Source organism: Patagioenas fasciata, chromosome 25, assembly GCF_037038585.1.
Source record: "Patagioenas fasciata isolate bPatFas1 chromosome 25, bPatFas1.hap1, whole genome shotgun sequence".
Classification (NCBI taxonomy): domain Eukaryota; kingdom Metazoa; phylum Chordata; class Aves; order Columbiformes; family Columbidae; genus Patagioenas; species Patagioenas fasciata.
In genome coordinates, this window is record NC_092544.1 from 6160459 (window position 1) to 6188406 (window position 27948).

The 27948-nt window shown below is 48.0% G+C and overlaps 1 protein-coding gene and 1 long non-coding RNA gene across 4 annotated transcripts in view; one reads left to right on the forward strand and one right to left on the reverse strand.

The window, feature by feature from the left end:
• Positions 1 to 27948, forward strand: part of LOC139825618 (uncharacterized) — a 128812-nt gene that overhangs the window by 2076 nt on the left and 98788 nt on the right. The window lies entirely within an intron of this gene.
• On the reverse strand, positions 11180 to 19180 carry LOC136112388 (E3 ubiquitin-protein ligase RBBP6-like). 3 transcript variants are annotated; one of them, XM_071799092.1, is made up of 13 exons: positions 19027 to 19180; positions 18700 to 18799; positions 17474 to 17510; positions 16583 to 16627; positions 15199 to 15287; positions 14997 to 15081; positions 14325 to 14464; positions 13923 to 14098; positions 13286 to 13389; positions 12661 to 12822; positions 12502 to 12580; positions 12355 to 12412; positions 11180 to 12235 (listed from the first exon to the last, which is right to left on the reverse strand). In XM_071799092.1, the coding sequence occupies exons 1-13, from the start codon at positions 19034 to 19036 to the stop codon at positions 11437 to 11439; spliced, it is 1884 nt and encodes a 627-aa protein (XP_071655193.1). In that variant the 5' UTR covers positions 19037 to 19180; the 3' UTR covers positions 11180 to 11436. The 3 variants fall into 3 exon arrangements, with proteins under 3 accessions (XP_071655193.1, XP_071655191.1, XP_071655192.1); XM_071799090.1 differs by lacking the exons at positions 14997 to 15081; positions 15199 to 15287 and having other exon boundaries at positions 11184 to 12235; positions 19027 to 19178; XM_071799091.1 differs by lacking the exons at positions 14997 to 15081; positions 15199 to 15287 and having other exon boundaries at positions 11185 to 12235; positions 17495 to 17510; positions 19027 to 19178.

Below are 27948 nucleotides of genomic sequence, written 5' to 3' on the forward strand. Positions count from 1 at the left end.
TGGGTGGGAGTGTTGATCTGCTGGAGGGCGGGAGGGGTCTACAGAGGGATCTGGACCAGCTGGATCGATGGGCTGAGGCCAATTGTATGAGGTTCAACAAGACCAAGTGCCGGGCCCTGCGCTTGGATCTCAACAAGCCCAGGCAGCGCTACAGGCTCGGGGAACAGTGGCTGGAAAGTAGCATGAGGAAAAACTTCTTCCTGGCAAGGGCTGTCAGGCACTGGACCAGGCTGCCCTGGGAGGCGGGGGGGTCACCATCCCTGGAGGGCTTTAAGAGATGGGTAGGTGAGATTCCTAGGGACATGGTTTAGTGCCAGAGTTAGATTCTAGTTGGACTTGGTGATCTTGAGGGCCTATTCCAACCAAAATGATTCTATAATTCTATTATTCTATCCTGTAAATGTGTTTTCTCTCTTAAAGGAATTTTAATCTGCTTTCCTTTGGGGAAGAAGCTGAAGAAGAAGAAGAGGAAGTCAGTAGAGTCAGTCAGGTACTCTACCATTTTGCTCTTCTACTCAAAATTACTTTTTTTTTTTGGCATGTTTCTGAAATGGTTTAAAGTTCATAAACTTGTTGCTATGTTTGAATTTTGAACAATAATACTACTAGAACAATAATACTATGAGAAACTACTTCAGTTTTTATGAATCTGCTATTTTGACATGTTGCAAAACCGGAGGTTTTAAACTTTTCTAACTTTGAAGGTACCTTCAGTTATTGCACGGTATTTTCACATTTCCGTAAACATAATGTTTCACACTTGATGTTCCTGCTGTTTAAAGTTCATGGAGGTGATAGGTACTTTATTCTTCTTAACCTCCTTCATTACAAGAATGTGATTCGATGGTGAAATAGTTGAAGTTTGAAATAGATCATCTTGTTCGTTGCCAGCACATTCTTAGCTCCAGTTTTGTATATCCATTCTGTGTGCAAAGTGAGGCGGTGTTATTGTAGGAAATACAATGCATTATTGTATTGCATTCCCAGAACTAAGGTCGCATAGGTAGGTTTTGATCTAACGTTTCCTAGCCTGACTTTGCCACTTAAATAATGTTGGTTTAAACATTTCTGTCTCAAGTTCTCATTCACATTTCTACCGCTGACCAAACTATTACAGTAGAGCTCCAGGCTTTCTAACTTATTTGTGTAGTTTGGGTGCCTGTCAGCTTCAGTTAGTGCTCAGACTACTTGGTGCTGAGTCCTGTAGCAAAATAAATGGAAAAAATCATCCTCAGCCCTAAGGATTTAGGTAAAATAGAAAAGACAACAGTGAACAGAGTGATAGAGAATATTACAGTGAGACAGTATCGCTTAGGATGATAGTAGAGATTTATTGTAACGGTAGTTTTAACTACTTTTCTTTGTTGTTTTGTCAGACTGAGTACACTCGTTTACCTTAACGTGTTCACCTGCAGTTCTGCTCTTAGTGTGTGTCTGGTGTTAATATTGCATTTAACTTGGTTGCTTTGATGTTCTTCCCTTTCATACCAAATACTTGCTTTTCACTTTTAAAGGATCTAAATAGAACTTCTCTTTCATGAGAAGCCTAGTTTCAGTGTTTCGTTCTGTCTTCAAATCAGTCTTAAAATCTCATCTTCATGTTTGTCCTGACTAAATTCTGGACTGGCTTCAGCTGGGAAAATAAGCAAATAAACTGTTCATGAAGAATTTGTGTTTGCTGTTTATAACAGAATGAAACCTTTTTTTCCAAACCTCATTGCTTGTTTCTAATATGTCTGGATCAAGATCTCTATAGTTCTGGACATTATCTTAGTCTTGATTAAACTAAAGTATGTGGACTTCAGTACCAACTTTCGTTCTCTGTTTTTGATAAGAAAAATTGAAGGTCAAAGTTAATAACAGGATTCTTTGACATCTGCAAATCAGAATCCTGCTGTGAACGTTTTTTTGGTTGCCAGATGCATTGAGTCTTGCTTTTTTCCAGTGTAAGAAGGGTAAACTTTCAAGGACTGAGGGTAAGAGGAAAGTCTGCAAGTAGCTGACGAGTCCTCCAGCAGACCTGGGAAAAGGGAACATTTTCTATTAATGTTAGTGTAGGGAGGCTGAGGCCAGAGTTATCTAAGGAGTAAATGAGAGCACCGTGTATCGGGATGAAATTTGTACAGTGTAGAATAGTTTTGTGTTTACATGTACAGAATAAGAATTTTTGTCTTAGTCACGTAATATTAACAAAGTACTGAACTTAAGAATGCCTCCCAGCGTCCTTTGTTCATCTTCCGTATTATGAACTGTTTTCTACGCTGAACATGTTCCCCCTGCACTGCGCTTGGTCTGAGTGAGGGAATGCGTTGTGTCTTTGCTGCAGTGCATCAGCAGGTCTGTGATAACGACAGCTTAGGCTCTGGCTCCTGAAATTGTACAGAGGAGGACAGGAAGGGTGAGCAGGGATATGGACCATGGTGCCTGGGGAAAAAGGAAAAAAAAGGAACAAAAAAAGGAAAAAAAAAAGAAAAAAAAGGAGGAGGATAGGGGGAGAGTTGGGAATGATTATTCCCTATTTCTTGTGATATGAAAGTTGAGACACAAAGATAAAGGAGCAAATAAATATACAGGAAAAAGTGGTTTTCCCTCTTGGAATGTAAGTTGTGACTGCTTATGGCATGGGACATTACTGAAGTGAGACATAAATACTTTCAGAAAGAGATTAGACAAGGGCTTAGGGCCATTGGTGTCTTCTAAGTGTTATAATTCAGATTATCTTCTGCATCAGGAGGATGTCTAAGTGGTTTTATTATAGAGGGTGCGAATCTTAGAAAACCTGTGTACCTGAGGAGGTTCTAAAGGCAGAGATGCCATGAAGAAGGAAGTTTGTGTCAAGCAGCAGCGAGAGCAGGATGTCTGTGTGAGCGGTGACGAGCAAGGAGCCAAGGGGGATGGCAGCATCCACGGCACACTCAGCAGCAGGGGCACAGTCCCACAGGGTCTGGATGCAGTAGGCAGAGCTGGTTGCTGGTGACAGGGTCCATCAACAGTCCTGGACCAGGCCGGCAACAACCAAGACCAAGGTCCCTATCCAGGAAGCTCAGTCAGGAGCAGCAAGAGATGGGACATGAGGCAGGACTGGAAACAAGTCTAAGTGTGGGTCCATCAGGTCCCTCTGTCCCGTGTCATTCTTCTCGACTTGTCTTGGAGACCTTGGAGCAGTTTGGCTCCAAGTCTGGGGAAGTTATGGCTGGTTTGTAGAGGCCTCGCTGGTGACAGCGGGGACAGCAGGCAGTGACAGCCCGGGGCTGACAGGCTCCCCCTCCCCTAGGGGGCGCTCGGCTGCCACACCCGGGTGACATGGAACCTTTGTCCAAAGGAGCCGGTGAGCGGAACAGCAAAAGCCGTATGTAAAAACATTATCTGACCCTTTTTCCTGCACACCATGCTGAATTGTAACCAACGCAGCCTTGTATGAGTTTTCCAAGCATTAACAGAATGTATTTTCCAGTAAACGTTGTAAATATTGGCCTCAGCAAGGTAGAAGGTGAGTGACGCCGTTGTTGTGAGGACACTGCTGTGCAGCTCCGTGCTTCCTTGGCGTGTCCTTAAATACTTGGGGATTTGTTCCTAAAACCGTGTAATTGCAGTGATTTTGTTGGGCCCCTCTGAGTACAAAAATGGCTTTGATGGATCGCCGTGAATTTCAATATCGTTGCTACACAGCTATGAATTCACCTTTGGGAAGGGGGCGGTGTTTTTCTTCAGGTTTGCAAACACTGTCATTCTGCTGCTAAAATATTATATAAATGAGAAACACACGGATACACTGGACTGGTAAATGGTCTGGACCTGGATTTGTTGCTTTTCTTGAATACTATGTGTCTCTGACGGGTTTTTGATATTTTGTCTTTATTTTAACGGAAACTGCATATATTGTATTCCAACTAATTCAGGTGGGTTTTTGTTTCTTGAAAACAGTTGTTTTTCTCTATTTTTCACTAGCATGTGTATCAACACAAGCTCCGTGTTCATAAATACAGTTTATTTGGCTTTTTTCCATGTTTCTGTATGCATTTCAAAGCAGAACTCGGTGCGGCAGGAATAAATCGCTGTAAGGTTCGCCCATGACTGTGGAACAGTACGGCGACAACATTTGAAGTTGTGACAGTGCTTTTGTGCTGCTGTCCCGCGGTTGCTGCGCTCTGTCTGGAATGTACCATTGAATACCTGTTTCATTTTTTGTGAACAGATCGATGACTCTCCTGCACCTCTTTCTCTGGCACAGCTTATTAAGGTATTGCAATAGAATATAAGGTATATGTTCTTGTCAAATACTTTAGAAAAAAGTGGTTTGTTCCCATTTTTAAATCTATACGGTGACCTATAGCTGTACAAGTCTTGTAAGGTGAACAATACTTTAATATTTGATAATTTAAAGTCTCTATTTTGCCCTGAAAATGTGTGTGTATTTTGATACTGTCCTGGGATGTCTCAGCCCCAACGTCCCATTCCAGAATCGCTCATCTTCAAGATGCAAAGAGGCAGCACTTCAGCAGCTGTTTGTACTGTTTTTCATATGTTTTATTACTTTTGTGCCGGAAGCTGACACAATTTTCATGGAATAATTCAATTACGGACATTTCAGGGGGGTTTGCAACAGCCGGAACAGAAGCGTTTGTGTAACGTGGACGATTGCACAGTGATGTCTGAATTTCGAGGCTGGAGTTCATTCCCGAGAACTCTTCCCACTGGGAACTTCTTCCCTCTCTCGCTGCAGAAATTAAAATTTATGGCATTTTAATTCCTTCATTTAATTTAATACATTCAGGAGAGAAATCAGATTGGAAGGCAGCCACCAAAGGAAATCTAAATCTCGAGTCTGAATGTGTCCTTGGTTCTGCAATCTCATGGGGAAGTTCATGCCTGTTTGTGATCCCCAAGTGCCCCATAGCAACCCACAAGTTCCCCATTAGTGCCCCATAGTGCCCTACAAGTGACTCATGAAGCCCCATAAGTGACTTCTAGTGCCCCATAAGTGACTCATAGAGACTGGGTCCCTCCTGAACTCCTGGGTCCCTCCCAAACTCCTGGGTCCCTTGGGGTCCCCACCTGAACTCCTGGATTATTCTGATGAATTAAATATTTCGTAGTTGTTGACCTGCGTTACATCACCACTGAAAAAATAATGTGTATATGAAAGAACCATTAAATAAAAAGTTGAACATAGTTGGCTGATTTGTGGATGAAAGCGTGTAAATGCATATAAAATCAAAACCAGGAGTGGTTGATCTGAATGATTAATGCTTGAAGGTCCAAATAATTTCCATTTTCTCAATTAAATGGACAGTGGAGATCTTCTCCATCGAATTATCTAGAGCTTAAAAATCCTGGATAATACAGATTGTTCTACACGTAGCTCAGAAGAAAATGGGATTAGTTACAGAGGTACAAACAGAGCCGGAAGGTTTGCGTTCCAAACACGTGATATTTAATATTCCATTTTAATATTATGCTATGAAGAATTGTTTCTCTTGGGGTGAAATGCAGAGGTTGTCCAGCAATGTTGCAAAGCAACCCAGGATTTTGGGGGGGCCCCAGGAGTGCCCCAAGGGACCCAGGAGTTCGGGGGGGACCCAGGAGTGCCCCAAGGGACCCAGGAGTTCGGGGGGTCCCAGGAGTTCAGGGTTGGACCCAGTCTCTATGAGTCACTTATGGGGCGCTATGGGGCACTTATGGGGCATGAAAGGGGAACTTGCGGGTCGGTATGGGGCGCTTGGGGGTCACTAAAAGGCACTTATGAGGCTCCATGTGTCACTTGTGAGGCTTTATGGGTCACTTACGGGGCTCTATGAGCCATTTGTGGGGCACTCGGGGGTGGCTAAGGGTCACTTATGGGGCACTATGAGTAATGTATGGGGCTCTGTAGGGGTTCAGGGTTTGGGGTCCCTCCTGAAGTCCTGGGTCCCTCCCTGAACTACCTTGGGAGAGCCCCAAGGGACCCAGGAGTTCAGGGAGGGACAACCTGGAATTCTAATGTAATGTGTTCTTTTTCTAGGGAGTAGACAATAAATATGGCTGTAGAGCATCCTCTGTGATCCTTCATGCCTGTTTATCCACTTCAGTATTACTGGAAAATTCTCTGTTTTGAACTCTTTTAATGACATTTTGCAGTTTTCAGGATTCCGTACAAACCCGAGATGTTTCTGCTGACCCCACCTGTTGGATATTTGTGTGTTTCCGTTACACAAGTCTTTTGTTGAATATTCACGCAGCCCTTATGCTTGGCAAAAGGAGAGGATTGAAAGCTTTCGCTAGTTAAAATCATCACTGAAATGTCATTTGAAGTGTGGGTCTCCAGATGAGAGATGTCTGCATTTCTGTTCCTAACAGGGCAAAACTTTTGAGCCTGTTCCCAGGATTAAAAAGAGCACAGGAATTCCCAGGAGTTTCCTGATGGAGGTTGAGGATCCCAGCACAAGGGGCGCGCTGCTGACAAACACCGGAAAATACGCAATACCGATTATTAACGCGTAAGTACGGGATTAATTGGACTGACCCGAAAGGCAACGAGAGAAACCCCGCGTCAGTGTGTGAGCGGCAACGGCAGCGAGTTGGCAGCACCTGTGGTGATGGGGGAAGAAGCGTTGTCACTGTCTCTGAAAATTCCATCTCTTATCTCCCTTTGGTGAAACCCAAAGCTTGGAGAAGCTTTCCTTTGCAGAGCAGAATATCGAAACTCAATAGTTATTTGCTGCATACGAGAAACTTTTTACACTATTGAACATTTAGAGCTTCATGCTCTTAATTCCAGACCATATTTCCCCATTAATCATCCAAGTGTTTTTATAATTGATTAGAACCCACAAAATGTCCTTAGCTTGGCCAAAAATACTTGGATGGCTCTAATTCTTCACAGGTATCAGGACAGCGTTACTGGAATCTGAGGAACATAAATGCCCAACCTGTCACCGGACGGATGTTTCTCCGGATGCTTTATTTGCCAACAAGTTCCTACGCCAGGTAACGCGGTGACTTTTACATGAGCTGATTGCAAGAAAAGGCTGTGTGTAAAACATATGGATTTACGTCTCCTTAAGCAAGGCTGAAATGCCTAAGGCTGAATTTCCTGTTCAAACCCATTATCTGCTGTTCCCTAAGGTCACAACTCTAAATTTAGAGACAATTTGTCCCATTCGGGTCACAGTTTTGTTTAGCATGGTCGCCTCACATTCAAATTCAGCGTTACCACTGAAGGAGTTTAAATACCAAAGTATTAAATAAAGGATTAAATACCAATCCTTAACATCCATGTTTAATGTGACAGGCTCCTATCTCTGTATGTTGATTTATTTTAGGTTTGATGGCATTTGCAGGCATGCACAAGTAATTTGACTCCGCAGAGGCTTTTGTGTGGAGATCTGCTGAAGTTTCTGGAATATATTCTGTGACGTCACCTTTCTGTAAATGGTTTTTCTGCCTCTAGGCTGTGAACAACTTCAGAAATGGAGCTGTCTACACAGAAAGGGTCCGTAAGCAGCTCTGGCAGCAGCCGCCACCGCTGGTGACACCTCCTGCTGCTCTGGTGACAAACGCGGAACTTCCCAGCTCTTCCTCTCTGCCCATCAGCAGTTTGTCAGCAGAGAAGGTGAGGTTTACTGCAATATACACCATGAGTTTTGGGTTGCAGTAGGGCTTCTTTTCCATGCGTTTGCCTTTATTCCCCAGGACTGCCAGGTTCCTGCTCCAAGACAAGCGGCTTTACCACATCTCCTGGGCCCCCAAGGACAATCAGGCCCCACAACCGGTAACTATAACCTTAGAATTTCCTTAAAAACCTTCTCTCCAGATAAACTGAATGGGATTTTTTTCTTTCTCCTCTCCCCACTCCAAAAGGTCCGTCAATGAGAGCCAGGGCAATGTGCTCAGCAGGTGACAAAGCAGCCTGGGAACTGTGAGTATCGTACAGAAATGTGGAGCCTTGAGGTGATTCTGGTGCCCTTGGGGTCGCCATTTTGAGCCCTGAGGTGTGGGGCCCAAACCTGGCACCAGGATTCATGGTGTGGCCTCTTCTTATATTGACCATGGCTTGTTTATTGGTGTCTTTTCATAATAAAGTTCAAACTGCAATTGTAATAAAGGTGAAACTTATTTCAACAGGGAAAAGATGGAGTCGAAACCTGATGAGTTTACAAATGATTTTGTGAAGGAATTGATGGAATTTAGCAGGAGTCCAAAGGAGCGTACGCCTTCGTTTTCCAGGTAACTGCTTTGTGTGTCTGTAATGGAGAAGCAGAGTGTCTGGAAGAAGCCGGAGGAGTTCCACTCCACGTCTGTGCCATTGGGTGGATTGGATGACTCCCGGGTTTGCAGTGACAGGAGTTTCCTGCGTGGGTTACAGCTCAAATATGGTCAGAGAAACTGTCCTCATTCCATTTTTTGTTTCTCTCACGTGGATACCCAGAGAGATTTTAACCTGGACTGCACACTGGTGGCTTCCACTCGTCTTTTGTTGACATGGTTAACTTAGGAATTAGAAGGTCAGACTTGTTTGTAAAGAAATCTTCAGTTGGTGAAGGACTTTGAGAGGAGGAAAGATGCTAATGAACATACGGGGAATAATGTGAAATGATTCTTTAAGAAACAGTAAAGGAAAAGCTTGTGAAGGAAAACCTGAGGGCAGCTGATGTTTTCTCTCCCCAAAGCCCTTGGGCAGCAGTCTGAAGAGCTCTCTGTCAGTCAGTGCAGAGAGAGCCCAGGGAGTCCTCTGTCCCGGGCGCCCTGTCCACCTGCTGGGCAGGACTCGGGGAGGGCCGGGTGCGGCTCCACTGCTCTGTGTCCCTCTCGCACTCCCTGATCCTCCTCAGGCTCCTCAGCTCCTCCCGGAGCTGGGCACTAAGCAGAGGATTCCTCTCGCTGGCCCAGCTCCCACAGCCGTGCTGGCTGCTGCCGTCCAGCCCTGGTGTCAGAGCAGTGCGCACCCTGCAGCCTCGCACCTGGATGCCGGCATCTCCCCGCCGGCTCTGGGTCTGGGGAGCTGCACCAGTAGTGCTGGGGGCCAGCCTGACGGATGCCATGGCTCAGCCTCTCTCCTCCTCTTCTCCATCAGCTGTATTCACCAGGCTTCCACTGAGAAGAATGGCAATTTGTCTCAGGTACATCCCTCCGTTACCCAACCTCATTCAGGGCAGCTGCTCAATGTCATGGCCAAATCCAGGCCTGTGGTGCTACTTGAGATGTGACAGGGCTCTCCAGCACAACTGCGTTTGTGTGGCAGGGACAGCACAGGACCTACAGGAAAGCCATCCCCACTCAGAGCAGGTGTGGGACAGACAGGACAGACAGGACATCTCGGACAGACACGGTTTCTGTGGGCCTGTGGCTGGTTGTCACCATTGTGCTGAGAAACACATCTAGAGCTCAGCGGTTTTCCTGAACTGGATTCAGTTCTTGCTAAGCCTGGTTTTAAGGCTGCAGTGTCAGAGGATGCGATCAAAGCAAAACCAGCCCAGGTGCTCTCAGGTATGTGCAGGCAGAGCATGAATGTGAGGCACGTCCCACAGGGTCTGCAGTAGTGTGTCTGTGCTCCTGAACTCCGCTTGTTCTTCTCTCCTCTGTCCTTTACTCATCCCATTGATGGCGTTATCATCGAGGGGTTCCTGGATCACACAAAGTCCCCAGTGAATAGAAAAGGGGAATATTATGCCTGTTTTTAAAAAGGGGTAAAAAGGTGAACTCTGGGAACTACAAGCCTGTTGGCCTCTCTTCTGGGCCTGGTAAGATCGTGGAGCAGATCTTCATGGAAGATCTGTAGAAACGTGAGGAAGACAGGGAGGTGATTGGAGACAGCTCACAAGGCTTCACCAAGGGGAAATCATGCCTGACTGTTCTGGTGGCTTCCTGTGATGCTGTGACTGCATCAGCAAACAAGGGCAGACCTACAAATGTCATCTGACTGTCTGTAAGACCTTTGATAGGGTCCCCCACCTATAAATTGGTGAGATATTGATGTGCTGGACAGATGGATAAGGAACTGGCTGGATGGCTGTGTCCAAAGAGGAATGGTCAGTGTCTCGGTGAAAACCAGGAACGAGTGGTTTCCCTCAAGGGTCCATACTGTGAGCAACATTTGCCTTGGCATATTTCCCCCATGCAGTGAATAATACAGTGATCCCACCACTGAACTCTTTTAGGTCACACTTCTCTCATAGAAATCTAAACATTGTTCTGCAGTAAACTGAACCCTAAATTACTCCCCCACGACAGAGAGACCAGCAGCCGATTCAGTGGGGCCTTGAACTCAGCATTTTCACCAGGCTTTGAGTGCATTTCCCAGAGGGGCGCCTGTCTTACCCCATCCTTGTTCAGCATGGGGCGGAGACGCTCTGCAATGCACGCGCCTGCTGTTCCTGAGAGCACCTGGGCTGGTTTTGCTTTGATCGCATCCTCCGACACTGCAGCCTTAAAAGCAGGCTTAGCAAGAACTGAATCCAGCTCAGGAAAACCGCTGAGCTCTAGATGTGTTTCTCTCAAACAGTCGTTTTTGCGGCGGTGGTGTCAGCACGCCAAAAGGCCCACATCTCCATCATGTGCTCCACTCTTAGGCTGGGTTTTATGTTTGCTTGAATAACCACCTGTAAAGAGGTCAATGGCATGATATCTCATGCCAGCGTCCACTAAGCCTGCTGCAGAAGGAGAAAGAGCTCTTCCCTCCAACACCCGCCCTCCACCCCCTCCCAAAAATCTACTCATTCACTGTTCACTCTCAGTCCTTCATTCTTCACAGCTGGATGGCAACAACATGAGGATGAAGTGATCAACAATTTACTTGGGAGCTGGAGCGGGGAAAATACGTAGAGGACTCTCAGGTCTCATTTCGAAGACTGGGAGTTCTTAAAACATGGAGAGGGTATGGTTTTGCTGAATTTGTCAGCCACCTTCCGCTATTTCTTAGTCAAACACACCAATATGGGATGTTCCTGTTACTTGGCTGTTGCATATTTTAAAACATTTGTATCTTTAACAACTATTGCCTCTCTTTATTTTTACCTTCCCAGATTGTTTTTTTTTTTTTAATTTAATTTCTTGTGCTTTTTGATGCAGACAAGATGAGAAAGAAAACAACTGTCAAAGGGAAGTGTCTGCTGTATTGTTAATTTTCAATGACCTGATGTGGCTTTCAATATACAACACATCTGATTACAAACATACCAAACGAGGTTTCTTTCTATCATAGGTAGTTTATTGTTTGAAAAAATGTCTTAATATCTCCATTAACTGTCAAGAAGAAAAAAAAAGTGACTTGTATTAATAAGATTAAAGCCATTGTAAACTCAGTCAAACTTGAATTAGACACCACTGTCAAAGTACTATCTAATCAGAGCAAATCCCCAACTCAGAATTACCAAATAGTGATGGACTACAACCAAACCACTACAATAATACAGAATCAAAGCTTCTGACTTCCCAGTTTTCGTTTGAACATCTTCTGCTCTACCTGGCTCTCTTGGGTTTTTTTGCATCTTCAAAGAGCTCAGCATTGGGAAAACCTTCATTCTCATCCTCTCTTCTTCTATTCCCTTGGAGTCTCTGTTTATTTGCTCTGTCATCTCCAAGTGGGTTTTTCACCTCTTTTGAGTTTGTTGGATTTTCCGTGCCATGGTGCTCTCTTCCAGAAGGCTTTTCAGGGTGATCTCCAGCTATACAATGATTTTCATGGCTGTGCCCACCAGGGTAATCCTCCCTACGTCCCCAAGCGTAAGGCAAAATCTCTCGTCTGGTCTCAGGTGGATCAAACCTCTCTGGAAAAAAGTTCCCTCTGTTCGGTGGAAGTGCAGGCTGAGCACCAGCAGCACAGCCCTTGTCAGGCTTTCCAGACCATTCCCCATAGTTCCTCTCCCATTCTCTGTATCTTTCCTTTTCAAATGGATCCTGAAATTCAACCGATCTGCCATAGGCAGCTTTCATACCATATAGTGGAACCGCTGTGTGTCTGTTAAAATACTCCCTTTCTCCTTGCCCTTGAGGTGTGGTCCTTTGAGTGCGAGACTGGCCTCTGAATACTGGAGACCTTGACCCTGAGCGGTGATCACCACGCCACCTTGACCTGGAGCGATAGGTGAGACTCTTCCCTTTGCCTCCTCTTGGAGACGGCGGCAATGGCGAGTGGGAGCGGGAACGGGAACGGCTCCGTGATCGAGAGTCGGAGCGAGTGCAGGAGGAGCCTGATCGTGACTTGCAGTGGGTGTACGAACTTCCAGGGTAAGACAAAGCACTACAGCGAGACTTGGACCTTAAAAAAGCACAACACAGAAAAATAATGGCACTATTTCAAAGCAGCCACTCTCCCCAGTTTTTTCCTCTCAGATTTGGTTAGGTTGGTTTTTTTCAACATTTCTGTACGATACTCACAGTTCCCAGGCTGCTTTGTCACCTGCTGAGCACATTGCCCTGGCTCTCATTGACGGACCTTTTGGAGTGGGGAGAGGAGAAAGAAAAAAATCCCATTCAGTTTATCTGGAGAGAAGGTTTTTAAGGAAATTCTAAGGTTATAGTTACCGGTTGTGGGGCCTGATTGTCCTTGGGGGCCCAGGAGATGTGGTAAAGCCGCTTGTCTTGGAGCAGGAACCTGGCAGTCCTGGGGAATAAAGGCAAACGCATGGAAAAGAAGCCCTACTGCAACCCAAAACTCATGGTGTATATTGCAGTAAACCTCACCTTCTCTGCTGACAAACTGCTGATGGGCAGAGAGGAAGAGCTGGAAAGTTCCGCGTTTGTCACCAGAGCAGCAGGAGGTGTCACCAGCGGTGGCGGCTGCTGCCAGAGCTGCTTACGGACCCTTTCTGTGTAGGCAGTTCCATTTCTGAAGTTGTTCACAGCCTAGAGGCAGAAAAACCATTTACAGAAAGGTGACGTCACAGAATATATTCCAGAAACTTCAGCAGATCTCCACACAAAAGCCTCTGCGGAGTCAAATTACTTGTGCATGCCTGCAAATGCCATCAAACCTAAAATAAATCAACATACAGAGATAGGAGCCTGTCACATTAAACATGGATGTTAAGGATTGGTATTTAATCCTTTATTTAATACTTTGGTATTTAAACTCCTTCAGTGGTAACGCTGAATTTGAATGTGAGGCGACCACGCTAAACAAAACTGTGACCCGAAGGGGACAAACTGTCTCTAAATTTAGAGTTGTGACCTTGTGGAACAGCAGATAATGGGTTTGAACAGGAAATTCAGCCTTAGGGAATTCAGCCTTGCTTAAGGAGACGTAAATCCATATTTTTTACACACAGCCTTTTCTTGCAATCAGCTCATGTAAAAGTCATCGCGTTACCTGGCGTAGGAACTTGTTGGCAAATAAAGCATCCGGAGAAACATCCGTCCGGTGACAGGTTGGGCATTTATGTTCCTCAGATTCCAGTAACGCTGTCCTGATACCTGTGAAGAATTAGAGCCATCCAAGTATTTTTGGCCAAGCTAAGGACGTTTTGTGGGTTCTAATCAATTATAAAAACACTTAGATGATTAATGGAGAAATATGGTCTGGAATTAAGAGCACGAAGCTCTGAATGTTCAATAGTGTAAAAAGTTTCTCGTGTGTAACAAATAGCTATAGAGTTTTGATATTCCGCTCTTGCACCATTTGAAGATGTAGACGGGGCTGTGTCCTGGTGTGCTAATTGGTCTCATTAGACGAGGCTGTGTCTGGATGTGTTCACTGGTCTTTTTTCCACCTTCTCATCCAGTGAGAAGTCACCAACCTCCAGGTTAACAAATAAAACACATCCCAAAAAACATGAGTACGTAGGTTTGAGTTCTGGAGGCCTGAACCAACCCTCTCAGGGAGAAGAATGCGGACTAATTTATATTTATTTATTATATTTCTTTTCTGATATTTTCAATGATATTTCTTTCTTCTATTTCTACTTTCAGAAGAGCAGGTGTGATGCCTGGCATTAACAAACACTTACATTCATCGCAATAACTGTTTCCACAGCAGGGAATAACGACGGCATCGGTCGTTATGTTTTTACAAATGAGACACAACAGCTCCTCGGGAACAGGGTCCTGGTTTGAGGAGGAGGAGGAGGGCGGTTCCGCTGGTAAAAATGGAGGTTTCTCCTTCTTCCCTCTCGCATAAGCTTCCCTGGAGGGGGGGTGGAAAATAAAAGAGTTGAAGTTGGGCAAAGGAAAGCTTCTCCAAGCTTTGGGTTTCACCAAAGGGAGATAAGAGATGGAATTTTCAGAGACAGTGACAACGCTTCTTCCCCCATCACCACAGGTGCTGCCAACTCGCTGCCGTTGCCGCTCACACACTGACGCGGGGTTTCTCTCGTTGCCTTTCGGGTCAGTCCAATTAATCCCGTACTTACGCGTTAATAATCGGTATTGCGTATTTTCCGGTGTTTGTCAGCAGCGCGCCCCTTGTGCTGGGATCCTCAACCTCCATCAGGAAACTCCTGGGAATTCCTGTGCTCTTTTTAATCCTGGGAACAGGCTCAAAAGTTTTGCCCTGTTAGGAACAGAAATGCAGACATCTCTCATCTGGAGACCCACACTTCAAATGACATTTCAGTGATGATTTTAACTAGCGAAAGCTTTCAATCCTCTCCTTTTGCCAAGCATAAGGGCTGCGTGAATATTCAACAAAAGACTTGTGTAACGGAAACACACAAATATCCAACAGGTGGGGTCAGCAGAAACATCTCGGGTTTGTACGGAATCCTGAAAACTGCAAAATGCCATTAAAAGAGTTCAAAACAGAGAATTTTCCAGTAATACTGAAGTGGATAAACAGGCATGAAGGATCACAGAGGATGCTCTACAGCCATATTTATTGTCTACTCCCTAGAAAAAGAACACATTACATTAGAATTCCAGGTTGCCTTGTGTTTGAAGGGCTTTGCAACATTGCTGGACAACCTCTGCATTTCACCCCAAGAGAAACAATGCTTCATATGATATTAAAATGGAATACGATAATATTAAAATTGGAAGCTAAAAGATTTTTAAAAAGCGCCCCCGTAAGTTCCCCCCAGTCTCACCCCTTTTGTCGGGCAGTTCTTTATATAGTGGCCGGGTTTTCCGCAGCGGAAACAAGTGTACGATGGTGGAGGTGTCTTCATGTAACTACAAGTTTTTTGGGGAAAAAAAGAGAAAGAAGTGTCACCGTTGTTAAAGCAAATGCCTCAACAAGTTTTCCATCGTCTTCAGAGAGGAGGGAGATCTGACATGAGCAGCACTCACGTGGCTGGATTGTATTGCCAGCAGGACTGGATCATCATGGCTTTTATTTTGTCTTCTTCAGAAGCGTTGGCTTCAGCCAGGTTGGCCGTCTGTTCAACGGGGAATTAACGGGGTGACACACACGTTACGTGTTTGGAACTCGAGTCTTTCCGCTCTGTTTGTACCTCTGTAACTAATCCCATTTTCTTCCAAGCTACGTGTAGAACAATCTGTATTATCCAGTCTTTTTAAGCTCTACATAATTTGAAGGAGAAGATCTCCACTGTCCATTTAATTGAGAAAACGGAAATTATTTGGACCTTCAAGCATTAATTGTTCAGATCAACCACTCCTGGTTTTATTTTGTATGCATTTACACGCTTTCATCCACAAATCAACCATCTACGTTCAACTTTTTATTAAACGGTTCTTTCATATACACATTATTTTCCTCAATGATGTAATCCAGATCAACAACTATCAAATAATTTCCAGTAACATTTACAGAAAACTTGACAGATGCTTGACTAACTTGAACCCAAACAGTTACAAAACCATCCAAACCCCACAAAACCTGACTAGGAATAGACTGTAACTCACATACGGCATTTAATTCATCAGGACAATAAAGAAGAAAGCTTTTAACAGCACGTTGCCTCCATCCTGAGCCAGTCCGCACTCAGCTTTACGTTATTGTCCTGCATTTTTCTGAAACACTTCAATTTCTTCAAAAGCTGAAATGTGTGACACACACTTGGACAGTTTTTCCCATTTTAGCATAAAATTCCACATGAGATTGCAGAACCAAGGACACTTTTAGTATTTAGGTTTAGATTTCCTTTGGTGGCTGCCTTCCAATCTGATTTCTCTCCTGAATGTATTAAATTAAATGAAGGAATTAAAATGCCATAAATTTTAATTTCTGCAGCGAGAGAGGGAAGAAGTTCCCAGTGGGAAGAGTTCTCGGAAATGAACTCCAGCCTCGAAATTCAGACATCACTGTGCAATCGTCCACGTTACAGAAACGCTTCTGTTCTGGCTGTTGCAAACCCCCCTGAAATGTCCATAATTGAATTATTCCATGAAAATTGTGTCAGCTTCCGGTGCAAAAGTAATAAAACATATGAAAAACAGTACAAACAGCTTCTGAAGTGCTGCCTCTTTGCATCTTGAAGATGAGCGATTCTGGAATGGGACGTTGGGGCTGAGACATCCCAGGACAGTATCAAAATACACACACATTTTCAGGGCAAAATAGAGACTTTAAATTATCAAATATTAAAGTATTGTTCACATTACAAGACTTGTCCAGCTATAGGTCGCCGTATAGATTTAAAAATAGGAAGAAAACACTTTTTTCTAAAGTATTTGACAAGAACATATACCTTATATTCTATTGCAATACCTTAATAAGCTGTGCCAGAGAAAGAGGTGCAGGAGAGTCATCGATCTGTTCACAAAAAATGAAACAGGTATTCAATGGTACATTCCAGACAGAGCGCAGCAGCCGCGGGACAGCAGCACAAAAGCACTGTCACAACTTCAAATGTTGTCGCCGTACTGTTCCACAGTCATGGGCGAACCTTACAGCGATTTATTCCTGCCGCACCGAGTTCTGCTTTGAAATGCATACAGAAACACGGAAAAAAGCCAAATAAACTGTATTTATGAACACGGAGCTTGTGTTGATACACATGCTAGTGAAAAATAGAGAAAAACAACTGTTTTCAAGAAACAAAAACCCACCTGAATTAGTTGGAATACAATATATGCAGTTTCCGTTAAAATAAAGACAAAATATCAAAAACCCGTCAGAGACACATAGTATTCAAGAAAAGCAACAAATCCAGGTCCAGACCATTTACCAGTCCAGTGTATCCGTGTGTTTCTCATTTATATAATATTTTAGCAGCAGAATGACAGTGTTTGCAAACCTGAAGAAAAACACCGCCCCCTTCCCAAAGGTGAATTCATAGCTGTGTAGCAACGATATTGAAATTCACGGCGATCCATCAAAGCCATTTTTGTACTCAGAGGGGCCCAACAAAATCACTGCAATTACACGGGTTTAGGAACAAATCCCCAAGTATTTAAGGACACGCCAAGGAAGCACGGAGCTGCACAGCAGTGTCCTCACAACAACGGCGTCACTCACCTTCTACCTTGCTGAGGCCAATATTTACAACGTTTACTGGAAAATACATTCTGTTAATGCTTGGAAAACTCATACAAGGCTGCGTTGGTTACAATTCAGCATGGTGTGCAGGAAAAAGGGTCAGATAATGTTTTTACATACGGCTTTTGCTGTTCCGCTCACCGGCTCCTTTGGACTTCTAGAAGGAGAAATAAAGGTGATCAGAACTTAAATAAAGCATCCGGACCCAACAAAAAGCAGTGAATCCAGATTCTAAAACCTGAACATAAAACTTTTTGTTTTGATCACCTAAGGAATGTGGAAATTTGTTCTTCTACATAAACTCTTCTGTCTTGGTGCATTCAGTGTAACTGAAAACAAACCAGTATTACATTCCTGCTTCATGAAAATCACTCTACACAGTCATCTGGCAAAGACCCAGCAAACATCCCTTCAGAAGAGTGTTCCTGTGTGGAAGGCCAAGCACTGTGATCAGGTGAGCACCAAAATACTAAATATGTCATAAAATACATGCTATATTGCCTAAAAATAGCAGTAGAAATGTCATTTGAAAGCAGTTACGAGGATTTTGTGTTATTTCGGGGCCCTGCAACAGACAAAAGGAAAAAGAAAAAAAAAAAAAGGTCTTAATTACCAGAAACTGCTTTCAGTGCTTTAAAGTGACCTTGAAAGCACTGCAATATTTTAGGAAATATTTATGACACTTGACCCTTGCTGAGATTCCACACACTCATTGATCTGTCGTTTCGTTCTTTCATATTTATTTGATCTTTATCATTAGTGTGCAAAACACTCAGATTTGGGGCCTACGAACGCCTGCTCTATCCGCCCCTCACCCAAACGGAAGAAACAGTCAAACACTGGGAATGAGACTCTGCCCAGATGGGAGCAAATTCCAAGTTTACGCTACAATGTCTTTACTATACAAGCAAACCCATAAACCAAGGAATCTCTCCGCGTCCAGGAGATGGGATCCACAACTTGGGTCTCAGAACAACCAACCCCAAGAACAAACCCGGTTCAACTGTCTGAAGAGTCACGGCTGTCGGAGCTCGAACCTCAGGTCCTAAAAATGTAGGTCTGAAAAATCAGGCCTAAAAATGCAGGCTTATAAAACGTAAGCCAGAAAAAGTAGGCCTAAAGTTTTAGACTGAAAAATGTGGGCCTGAAAACAGAGGCATATAAACATAGGCTGAAAATTCTACTTTGGGGCAGATCCATTCAAATCTACCCCATCACAACAAAAATTAACAGCCGCTTTAATAAGCAAGATGCAATCTGAATGCCTCTGTAAACTCACATCCACCAAAAAGGTTAAACCACGCTGAAACGCCTCACAAAGAATACAAAGCCCTAGGAACACTTACAAAACGTGTGTTTTGCCGGGAGCTTTAGCTGCCTCGTCTGCGATTCTTCCAACGATTGCCGATGGCTTCTTAGAGACCGGGGCGTTGTTATCTGTGTGTTCTGAAAACAACATCAATACAGGGAAGAAAAATAAATTAGCCAATTCATGATTATGTATGAATATGAGAACCCCTTTAGAGATACAAAAAAAAATTGGAGATGTAACATCACACTTCTGCAGATCTAGTCAGGCTGAGCCATGGTGGTTTGGCACAGGGGCCATGCATAACATGGGAATATTTCACCATTTCTGCTCTGTTTCCAGTGCGTTACACCAGAGCACCCACCTGATGACATTGTTCCCACTGCAGTGGCAGCGATTTGCAGAGTCGACTCCTTCAGCTGGTGAGAAGTCGCTGAGCTGCAACCAACTCGTGCAGTGGTCCCTGTCAGCTGGAGCGTCACTGCATCCGCACCGCGGTGACGGGCATTGTGACAAAGGTTCTGTGTCAGCTGAGTGTGGCAGCTGAGCACCCCCTACGGGAGGGGGAGCCTGTCACCTGTCAGCCTGTCACTGTCAGCCTGTCACTGTCAGCCTGTCACCTGTCAGCCTGTCACTGCCTGCTGTCCCTCCTGTCACTGCTCATGTCCCTCCTGTCATGCCCCAGGCCTCTCAAAACTGGCCAAAAAGGGGCAAAACATCCCCAGATTTGGGGCAAAACTGGCCCAAAGACTTAAAGAGAAAAGATGGGAAGAAGCATATGGGGCAGAGGGAGAAAGCGAAGGGAGCAGGACAAAGGGAGGGAAGAGGAAAAACTAGAGCTGGGCTGCAGGACTGAAATGGAGGAAGGGAAGGGAAGGGAAGGGAAGGGAAGGGAAGGGAAGGGAAGGGAAGGGAAGGGAAGGGAAGGGAAGGGAAGGGAAGGGAAGGGAAGGGAAGGGAAGGGAAGGGAAGGGAAGGGAAGGGAAGGGAAGGGAAGGGAAGGGAAGGGAAGGGAAGGGAAGGGAAGGGAAGGGAAGGGAAGGGAAGGGAAAGGAAGGCGAAGGGAAGGCGAAGGGAAGGCGAAGGGACAGAAGGCAGGTTTCCCGGAAAAGCACCATTTTGGCTCAGTGCACCACTACCGTCTGTTCAGAAGCCATTCAGAAGGGTGAAGGTTTGGTGGGATTCGTCCATGAAGGAATTTCTCCTGTCCCTGCTGGTTTCTCTTGTTTCTTCCTTTCTTCACCTTCCTGCGGTGTCTCTGTCCATCACAAGGAAAAGGCCAAGCTCAAAACTCTAGCAAAACATCTTGAGAGGACTTCAAAGGGGCAAAACCCTCACCAGCTGGAGACCAATTTCAGTATTTCTGGGCACGGTCTGAAGATTCAAAATGACTCTGAGCAGGGGGAAGGATCTGCTGAAGCAGAAACTGGGCCTGAAACATGGTGGTCTGGCAGCCCCAGGACTACAACTCCCAGCACTTCAACAAGATGTGAAGTTCCCAGCCTGGCAGCCTTGGATCTCCTGCAATTGCTGCAGAAAGATCCACCCTAGCAATGCGAAATTCAGCTTTGTAACCCCCCAACACTGTTGCAACTTTTCCTTCGCATGTTTACTCATCTCTTTCCCCAGCTCCTTGTGTCCCACAGAGAGATGGGTTTCTGCAAAAGAAGAGAAACTCTTCTAAAACAATCCTGCAGGGTTTGGGAGCTCTCTGCCCACACGCGGAGCCCCGCGATGGCTTCAGGGGCGGGCAGCTGGTTCTCTCCCTCCACTGACCCCTTGTCTGCCACCTCTCCAGCAGCAGCGCTTTGCTCCCAAGCTGTGCCAGGGCCACCCAAAAAGCCTTTCAATTCCCCCTGGGGATCTAAAGGAGCAACGAGATGAGAAGAAACGGTTCCCTCTCTGGCCCAGGGCAGCCTTGCATTTCTACAAAGAAACAGCACTCAGGAACGACACAGATTCGAATCACGTACCTCTTGGGCCACCTCAGGTGGTGCTGCTTCTGCTCCGGACCTCCAGCCAAGGCCACTCCATCCTGGGCACCACTGATCTGGCCTTCAGTGGGTGGCATTGTGTAGACATGGACCCCGGGGACACGGGTGGCACCAAAGCGGGGGCTCCAAGCCGTACCCCGCCGAGACGGTGTTCTGCGGTTCTGTCAGCACTGGCCAGAACATCTCAGGCCTTGATGTCAGTGATGGTGCTGTCTCCGGTCTTGGCGGCTGTGGAATGCAGACCTTGTAGGTGGGCTCCTCGGGCAGCCTGGCCTCAGAGCTCATTGGCGGCAATTTGCTTCCCACGGGAACTTTCTTTTCTCCTTGTCCTGCTCTGCACCTCTGAGGGTTCACAGCCTGTGCTGGGCTCTGCTTTGGTGCTTGGCCTTTGAGCTCAGATTTGCCCTTGGCTTGGCCAGTCATGGGCTGCTTTTTCCCAGAGGAGTCCCCTGGGATGTCTGGCAGACACCTGAAGTGACACAACAGAGGGGACGGCCTGAGGACACCATGGGTTTGGGGCCCCATCCTGCCCCCATGAACCACGTGCCTGTTTGCACAGCCACCAGCAGCTCAGCCGATGGCTGCGCTCAGCTCAGGGGAGGAAACCCCCGAGCCAGGCCCTCGGTGGCACACGGCTGTCCCCACACGGCTCAGGAGGCCACACGTGGCGCTCTCCTGAAGGAGCGGAAAGGAACCAGCCCGGTGAAGTGGGGGCTCCTGGCAGCCCCATCCCAGCCCTCGGGGCGCTGCCTTCAGCACTGCTCAGCAGCAGTGAACGGCGAGTGTTTGGGGCTGGGGAACGGGCTCCTGCTGGCACAGAAAATGAACCCATGCAGACACCAGCCCTGAGCCCCCAGACTCACCTGACCCCACTGCTGTTCCTCATCTCCATCGCCTTCTTACCCCAGAGCTGCTCGCGTTCCTTCTTAGTCAGGCTGGAATGGGCTGGCAAGGGCGGCTGAGCAAACCTCTGGAAACAGGAGGGGACGCCTTGTTGTCATCACTGGTCCTGCCAGCCCGGGTGACACACAGCGGTGCTCAGGCCTCTTCCCAAAACATGCGGGAGGGCTGTTCTGCCCCCCTGACAGCGCCATCTCCAGGGGCCTCGCGCCCTCCCCAACACCGGCACCTCCGGGCTCCTCTGCAACGCGTCAGTGGCGCCAGGTTCTGGAAAGAGGGGTGGGTGATGCTGGCAGGTGACAGACTCTCTTGGAGAGGTAACTTCCCAAAGTGAGGACGGGCCCTTGGATCCCCACCCTTCAGCCCAGCCCAGGGCTTGGTTCTTGTGGAGTCAAGCTTAGGAGAACAGGCTGTGCCAAGCTGGCATGAAGCTTTGGTGCAAGTCAGAGCCTTTTGACAATCGTGGCCAGGGATTTTTCCATCAGATCGCATAAGCTGATTGCCCACGCTGTGGAAATGAGCTGGGAGCTGTTTTACCTTCCACGCCTTGCCCAAGAGATCGCAAACCCTCTTTTTTCTTCTGTTTCTTTTTCTTCCATTTGCCCTCACCAGGGACGTTTGTCAAGACCTTCTGAGGGCCCCTGGGCAGTGGTTTGTCCACCAACTCCAGTTCAAACCTGGATACAAAGAGGCGTCACCAGCATGACCCAGGGCACCACCAGCCCTTCCCGCTTGCTGGGATCACCTGCTCACATGCAGAGTTTGGCACTCTAGTAAAGGCCATTGTGTCACCAAGTTGACTGTGCCCCATCCCCAAGGACTGTCCTGGGAGATGGGGTCACCCAGGAAGGAGTCCTGGCAACATGGGGAAGAAAGTGTTGCCTGAAATCCTCCATCTGACCCATCTGTTCTGCACAGGAATGGCCACAGGCCAGACACAAATGAGAGTCGCTGCTCAGTGTCGCTGCAGCAGGACACTCGCGGTCACATGGAGCAAAAGCCGCCAAATTTCAGCTCAGCGGCTGCTCAGCCAGAGGCCAAAACTGCTGACGTGCTCACTGGGGAAAGACGATGACACGGCCGGTGGGGGTCAGGGAAGCAATGGCTGCCCCACAGGACACCACCATGTGCAGCAGCTGGGGAACCTGCCATGGGGGAACGTGGAGATGGCAGGACGTGCTCAACGTGGGCAAGCTCCTCAAGAGCGGAGGAGTTCAGGGCAGGAAGAGGTGGAGGGACGGTGCTCTCACCTGGCCTGAGCAGCTGGCCGTGTCCTGGCCGGCCGCACACAGGCGGTGCTGGGGAACTGCGGTAGGTCTGCCCAGGCGGAGGGGGGCTCTGGGAGTCAGGGTGATGGTGCCTGTGGCCTCATGGGTGCTGCGGTGCCCACCTCACCCAGGCCACATGGAGCCCTCTGCAGCCACGTGTGAGGGAGTGGGAGCCGTGCTGGGCTGGGGGGACCCTCCATGGGTACCCCCTGACTCGGTCCCCATCACTGATGACCCCCAGCTCTGCACAGGCGCGTCGGGAGCTGGTGCCTGGGGCATCCCTGTGGGGTGAGCTGCTTTGTGGGGAACAGGGCTGCAAAGTGGGAGGAGACTTTTTTCTGGGAGGGGAGATGTGACAGGTGGCCCCAGGTATTGGGGAGATTCACTGGAAATTGGATTCACTAGGCACACATCAGCCAGGCCAGGGCAGGGCTGCTCGGCCGCGCTGGCTGAACCCCTGTGCTGTATCTGCCGGGGGACAGGGCTGGTGGGTGCTGGCAGTGCCCGGGGTCGGGGGTGGCAAAGGCGCCAAAGGTGCCGGGGTGTCCAAGCAGACAGGGGCGCCATCCCTGCTGGTGGGGGCTGGGGGGCCAGGGCTGCCCCCCCCGCCCAGGCTGTGAGGAAGGGCTGGTCCTGCCCAGGTAGTGGGCACAGGGTGGCTGAGCCTGCAAGAGAGACAGGAGCCAAGGCTGGCGGTCACCTCTGCTCCTCCCCAGGAGTGCCCCAGGCTGCTGGGGTTGGCCTCGGTCCCTACTTAGGGGGTAGAAGGTTTGGGGGAGCACAAAAGGCCGCAGGAGCCGCAGAACTGGGGGGATCGGGGGCCGTGTGCTGGGCGCCACAGTGGTGGCTGCGCCATGGTCACTCTGGTGGTTGGTATCTAAGGACTATTTGGGGTGATCCAGGAGGGAATGTTGGGGCTCCCCATGTTCTGCCCCAGCCCAAGAGCCTCCTCAGCTCCTCCTGGGCAAGGAAAGGGTTCGGGGGGCTGGGCTGCCCCCAGCCCCCAGGGGCGGTTCCCAGGGGCTGGGGCTGCGAGTGCCTTTGGCTGGAGGCCTTGGGCCGTTCCCAGAGCCGGGACATCCTTGGCATGAGTGGGAAAGGCACCCCATTTTGAGTGGCCGAGACGCCCTGTGCATCCTTGGCATAGACTACCTAGGGAGAGGGTATTTTAGGGACCCAAAAGGGTATCGATGAGACTTCAGGCTCTATAAATATATATTTGGACCCTACAAATGAAGCTTTAGGGCTTTAAAACAAGGCTTTTAACCCTATAAATTGAGCTTTGGGCCCTAAAATAGAGGCAGAAGAAGGGTTTGGACCCTAAACAGTGTCTGGACAACAGGGCTTTTGGTAGCGAAAGAGGGCTTTGGACTCTGAGGTAAGGGTTCACACCTCAAAAACTGAGTATTTGGATCCTGAAATTAAGAGGGTTTGGACCCTAAAATTGGCGAACTGGACCCTAAGAATGAGGCTTTGGAGCCTCACAGTGAGGGTCTGGGCCCTGGAAGTAGGGTTTGGACCTTAGAATGGGTGTTTGGACTCTCAAAATGAGGGCTGAGACCTGAAAAATAGAGGGTCTGAACTCTAAAAATGAAACTTTGGGATCTGAAATGAGATGCGTTATAGAAAATTCGGGCTGTAGACACTAAATACAAGGGTTGGGCGCCAAAGATTAAGATTTGGGCCCTACAAATGAGGCTGTGGGCCCAAAAATGGACACTTTAGACCCTAAAAATCATTAATGATTATTGAACACTCAGAATTGGGGTTTGGAAACCATAAATGAGGCTTTCAAGCCTAAAAATGAGAGTTTAGACCCCACAAATAATGGTTTGGACCCTGTACTGGACTGTTTGCATCTTAAAATGAGGCTTTGGAGCCTAGACAGCAGGGTTTGGATCCTAAAAATGAGTCTTTGAGCCCTAAAAGACGACTTTGGACACTAAAATGAAGCTTTGGACCTGAAAAACAGTTTGGACCCTGTGAACGAGGCTTTGAGACCTGAAAGAGGGATTTGGTCTGCTAAATGAGGCTTTATACCTGAAAAATGAGTATTTGGGTGCTGAAATTAAGAATTGGAACCCAGAAATGTGTGGATTAGATGCTACAAATGAAGCTTAAGACGCTGAAAATGGGGCTTGGTACCCTCAAAGGAGCGTTAAGACCCTCCAAATGAAGCTCTGGATGCTACAATGAGGCTTTAGGACCTGCAGGTTTTATGCTGATTAAACTCCGCATCTTTTCCAGCCCAAGAGGATTCCTGAGTTGTCAGAAGTCGGCAGAAATCCTACGGACACATCCGTGGTCTGAGTCAGCGTTTCCAGGACGGAGTTGATTTAGATCTCAGTTTCAATTTCTTCCTTCAACTTTAGAAAAACCCCCAGCTCTACGTATTCTGAGGGCACTGTGCAAGTTGGTAAGGAGCGTGCTCTACAACGTGAAGACAAACTCTAAGAACCAACAGTCAAAGGAACTTTATTGAAAGCTTTTACAGAAGGAACGTTTTCAGCTTTTCAGGTGGTTCTCAGGCACAATCTCCTCTTGCTAATGGCTGATCTCCTCCCTGTTGAAACTGAGCTGTGCCATCTGTCTGCAGCTAGAGGGGATAAAACCACATTGAGATGGTGGCAGCACAGGGATTTGCTGCATGGGTGGCAACTGCATGTATTGACAGATTCTTCTCACAACAGAGACCAGAAACATGCAGCCGTTGCCCCTCTCCCTCGAGTCACTGCGTACCGCTGTGCAGAGAGAGCCCAGGGAGTCCTCTGTCCCGTGCGCCCTGTCCACCTGCTGGGCAGCACTCGGGGAAGGCCGGGTGCGGCTCCACTGCTCTGTGTCCCTCTCGCACTCCCTGATCCTCCTCAGGCTCCTCAGCTCCTCCCGGAGCTGGGCACTAAGCAGAGGATTCCTCTCGCTGGCCCAGCTCCCACAGCCGTGCTGGCTGCTGCCGTCCAGCCCTGGTGTCAGAGCAGTGCGCACCCTGCAGCCTCGCACCTGGATGCCGGCATCTCCCCGCCGGCTCTGGGTCTGGGGAGCTGCACCAGTAGTAGAGCTGGGGGCCAGCCTGACGGACGCCATGGCTTTCTGCCGTGTGGATTCCACACTCCCTGGGTGAGCTGGCAGAGCTTCCCCGCCGTTCCTGCGCTCCCTTCCATGAACTGCCGTGCCAAATGCGTTGTCCCGCTCTGTTTTCCCACTCTGTTCTCAGCGCTCCTGGTCGCCGCGCTCCCTGGGCTGCTCTTTGTAGGCCTGGTCACCGGTGCCCTGGCAATGCCCAGGTCTCATCCACAACTCTCCTGAGACCTGGCAGCTCCTAGTGCTTCCCAGGCAGTCCCTGACTGGGGAAAATAGTGTCTGCACCAAAAATCTGCTACTTTTGCTGCAGATTCAGACCAGCTACACAACAGCTCCCCGTGACAGGAGCTATCACTTTCCCTGGAGCCAAGAGAGACCCCTGTCCTGGGTGCACCCAGCACAGCACGGCCAGCTGGGCAGGGAGAGGATTGTCCCACTCTGCTCTGCACTGGTGCGGCTTCAACTGGAGCATTCACTGTGTGCAGGGCTGGGGACACAGGAGAAAAAGAGATAGAGCTACTGGAGAGTGTCCAGAAGAGGCCACAAAGTTAGTGAAGGGTTTGGAGGGGAAGCCATATGAGGAGCGGCTAAAGTCACTGGTTTTGTTCAGCCTGGAGGAAACTGAGGGGAGGACACCTCATCACGGTCTGCAGTTTCCACTCAAGGGGCAAAGGAGGGGCAGGCACTGAACTCTTCTTCTGGTGACCAGTGACAGAGCCCAGGGAATGGCAGAAGATGTGCCAGGGGAGGGTCAGCTGGACATGAGGAAAAGGTTCTTCACCCAGAGGGTGCTGGAGCACTGGAACAGGCTCCCAAGGGAGGTGTCATGGCCCGAAGCCTGACAGTATTCCAGGGGTGATTGGACAACACTCTCAGAGAGATGGTGTGAATTTTGGGGTTGTCCTGTGCAGGGACAGGAGCTGAACTCAAGGACCCTTGTAGGTCCCTTCCAACTCATGACATTCTATGATTCTTTAGTGCTAGTTCCAGTCCCAGGGCTAGAGTGGGCCAGGCTGCTCCTGCTGCTGGCCCAGCCCCTTTGCATTCCCCGAGTGTTGGTGCCAAATCTGTCCCAGTGCCAGGGTGTGGCCGTGGTTTCCCAGCGGGGACGTCCACCACAAACCAGTTCTCGCAGTATGGCCTGGATCCCGTTTGCTCCCTGGTGCAGGATGAGTCTGGTGTGGAGTCCATGACTTTATTCCCCCTGTCCCTGTGCACATGGACAAGGGACCTGTGGGACCAGGCCAGTGGCAGTTGTGTCTGCCGTGAGGGTCACCCCCTGCCCACCCTGAGTCAACTGGAGGGTTTCCCCCCAAACATAGTGCAAAGAGGCTCGAACCAGCGTGGGGGCGTCCTGCCCAGGGGCCTCCGTCTTGGCACAGCAACTGGTCTGGAAGACACAGACACTTTTCATCTGCGCTCAACACTGGAGAACTCTTAGCCCACCAGTGCAACCGCGAGGAACCCAGACCTTCCCTTTGCAACTTCAGTGTGGTTTGAAGCTGTCTGAAAAGAGAGATGTCAAACATTGTCATGACCTGCCCCTGCACCAGTACTGGAGTTACTGGGTCCAGTTCTGGGCTCCCCAGCTGAAGAAATACTAGGAATTCCTGGAGAGAGTCCAGCGAGGACTACAAATATGGTGAGGGGTCTGGAGCGTATTTCTTATGAAAAATGACTGAGAGAGCTGGGGCTGTTCAACCTGAAGTAGAGAAGCTGAGAGGGGATCTTACTTATGCTGATAAATATCTCTAGGGTGGGTGTCAAGAGGACGAACCAGACTTGGTTCAGTGGTGCCCAAAGACAGGATGAGAGGCAATGGGCACAGACTGAAACGTGGAGTTTCTGATAAGGAGAACAGAAGTCTTTAGAAAACCCTAGGCCTGATGTAACAAGACTAGGCCTGATGTAACAAGACTAGGCCTCGTGCAACAGGACCTCAATAGAGAAACAATAGCTCTGTAGAGACTGGACATGAGGCAAAGGGGGATGTCCTTGGTTTGCAAGCTGGGAAAGCAGAATGTTCCACTAAACGAAGAAAGAGCT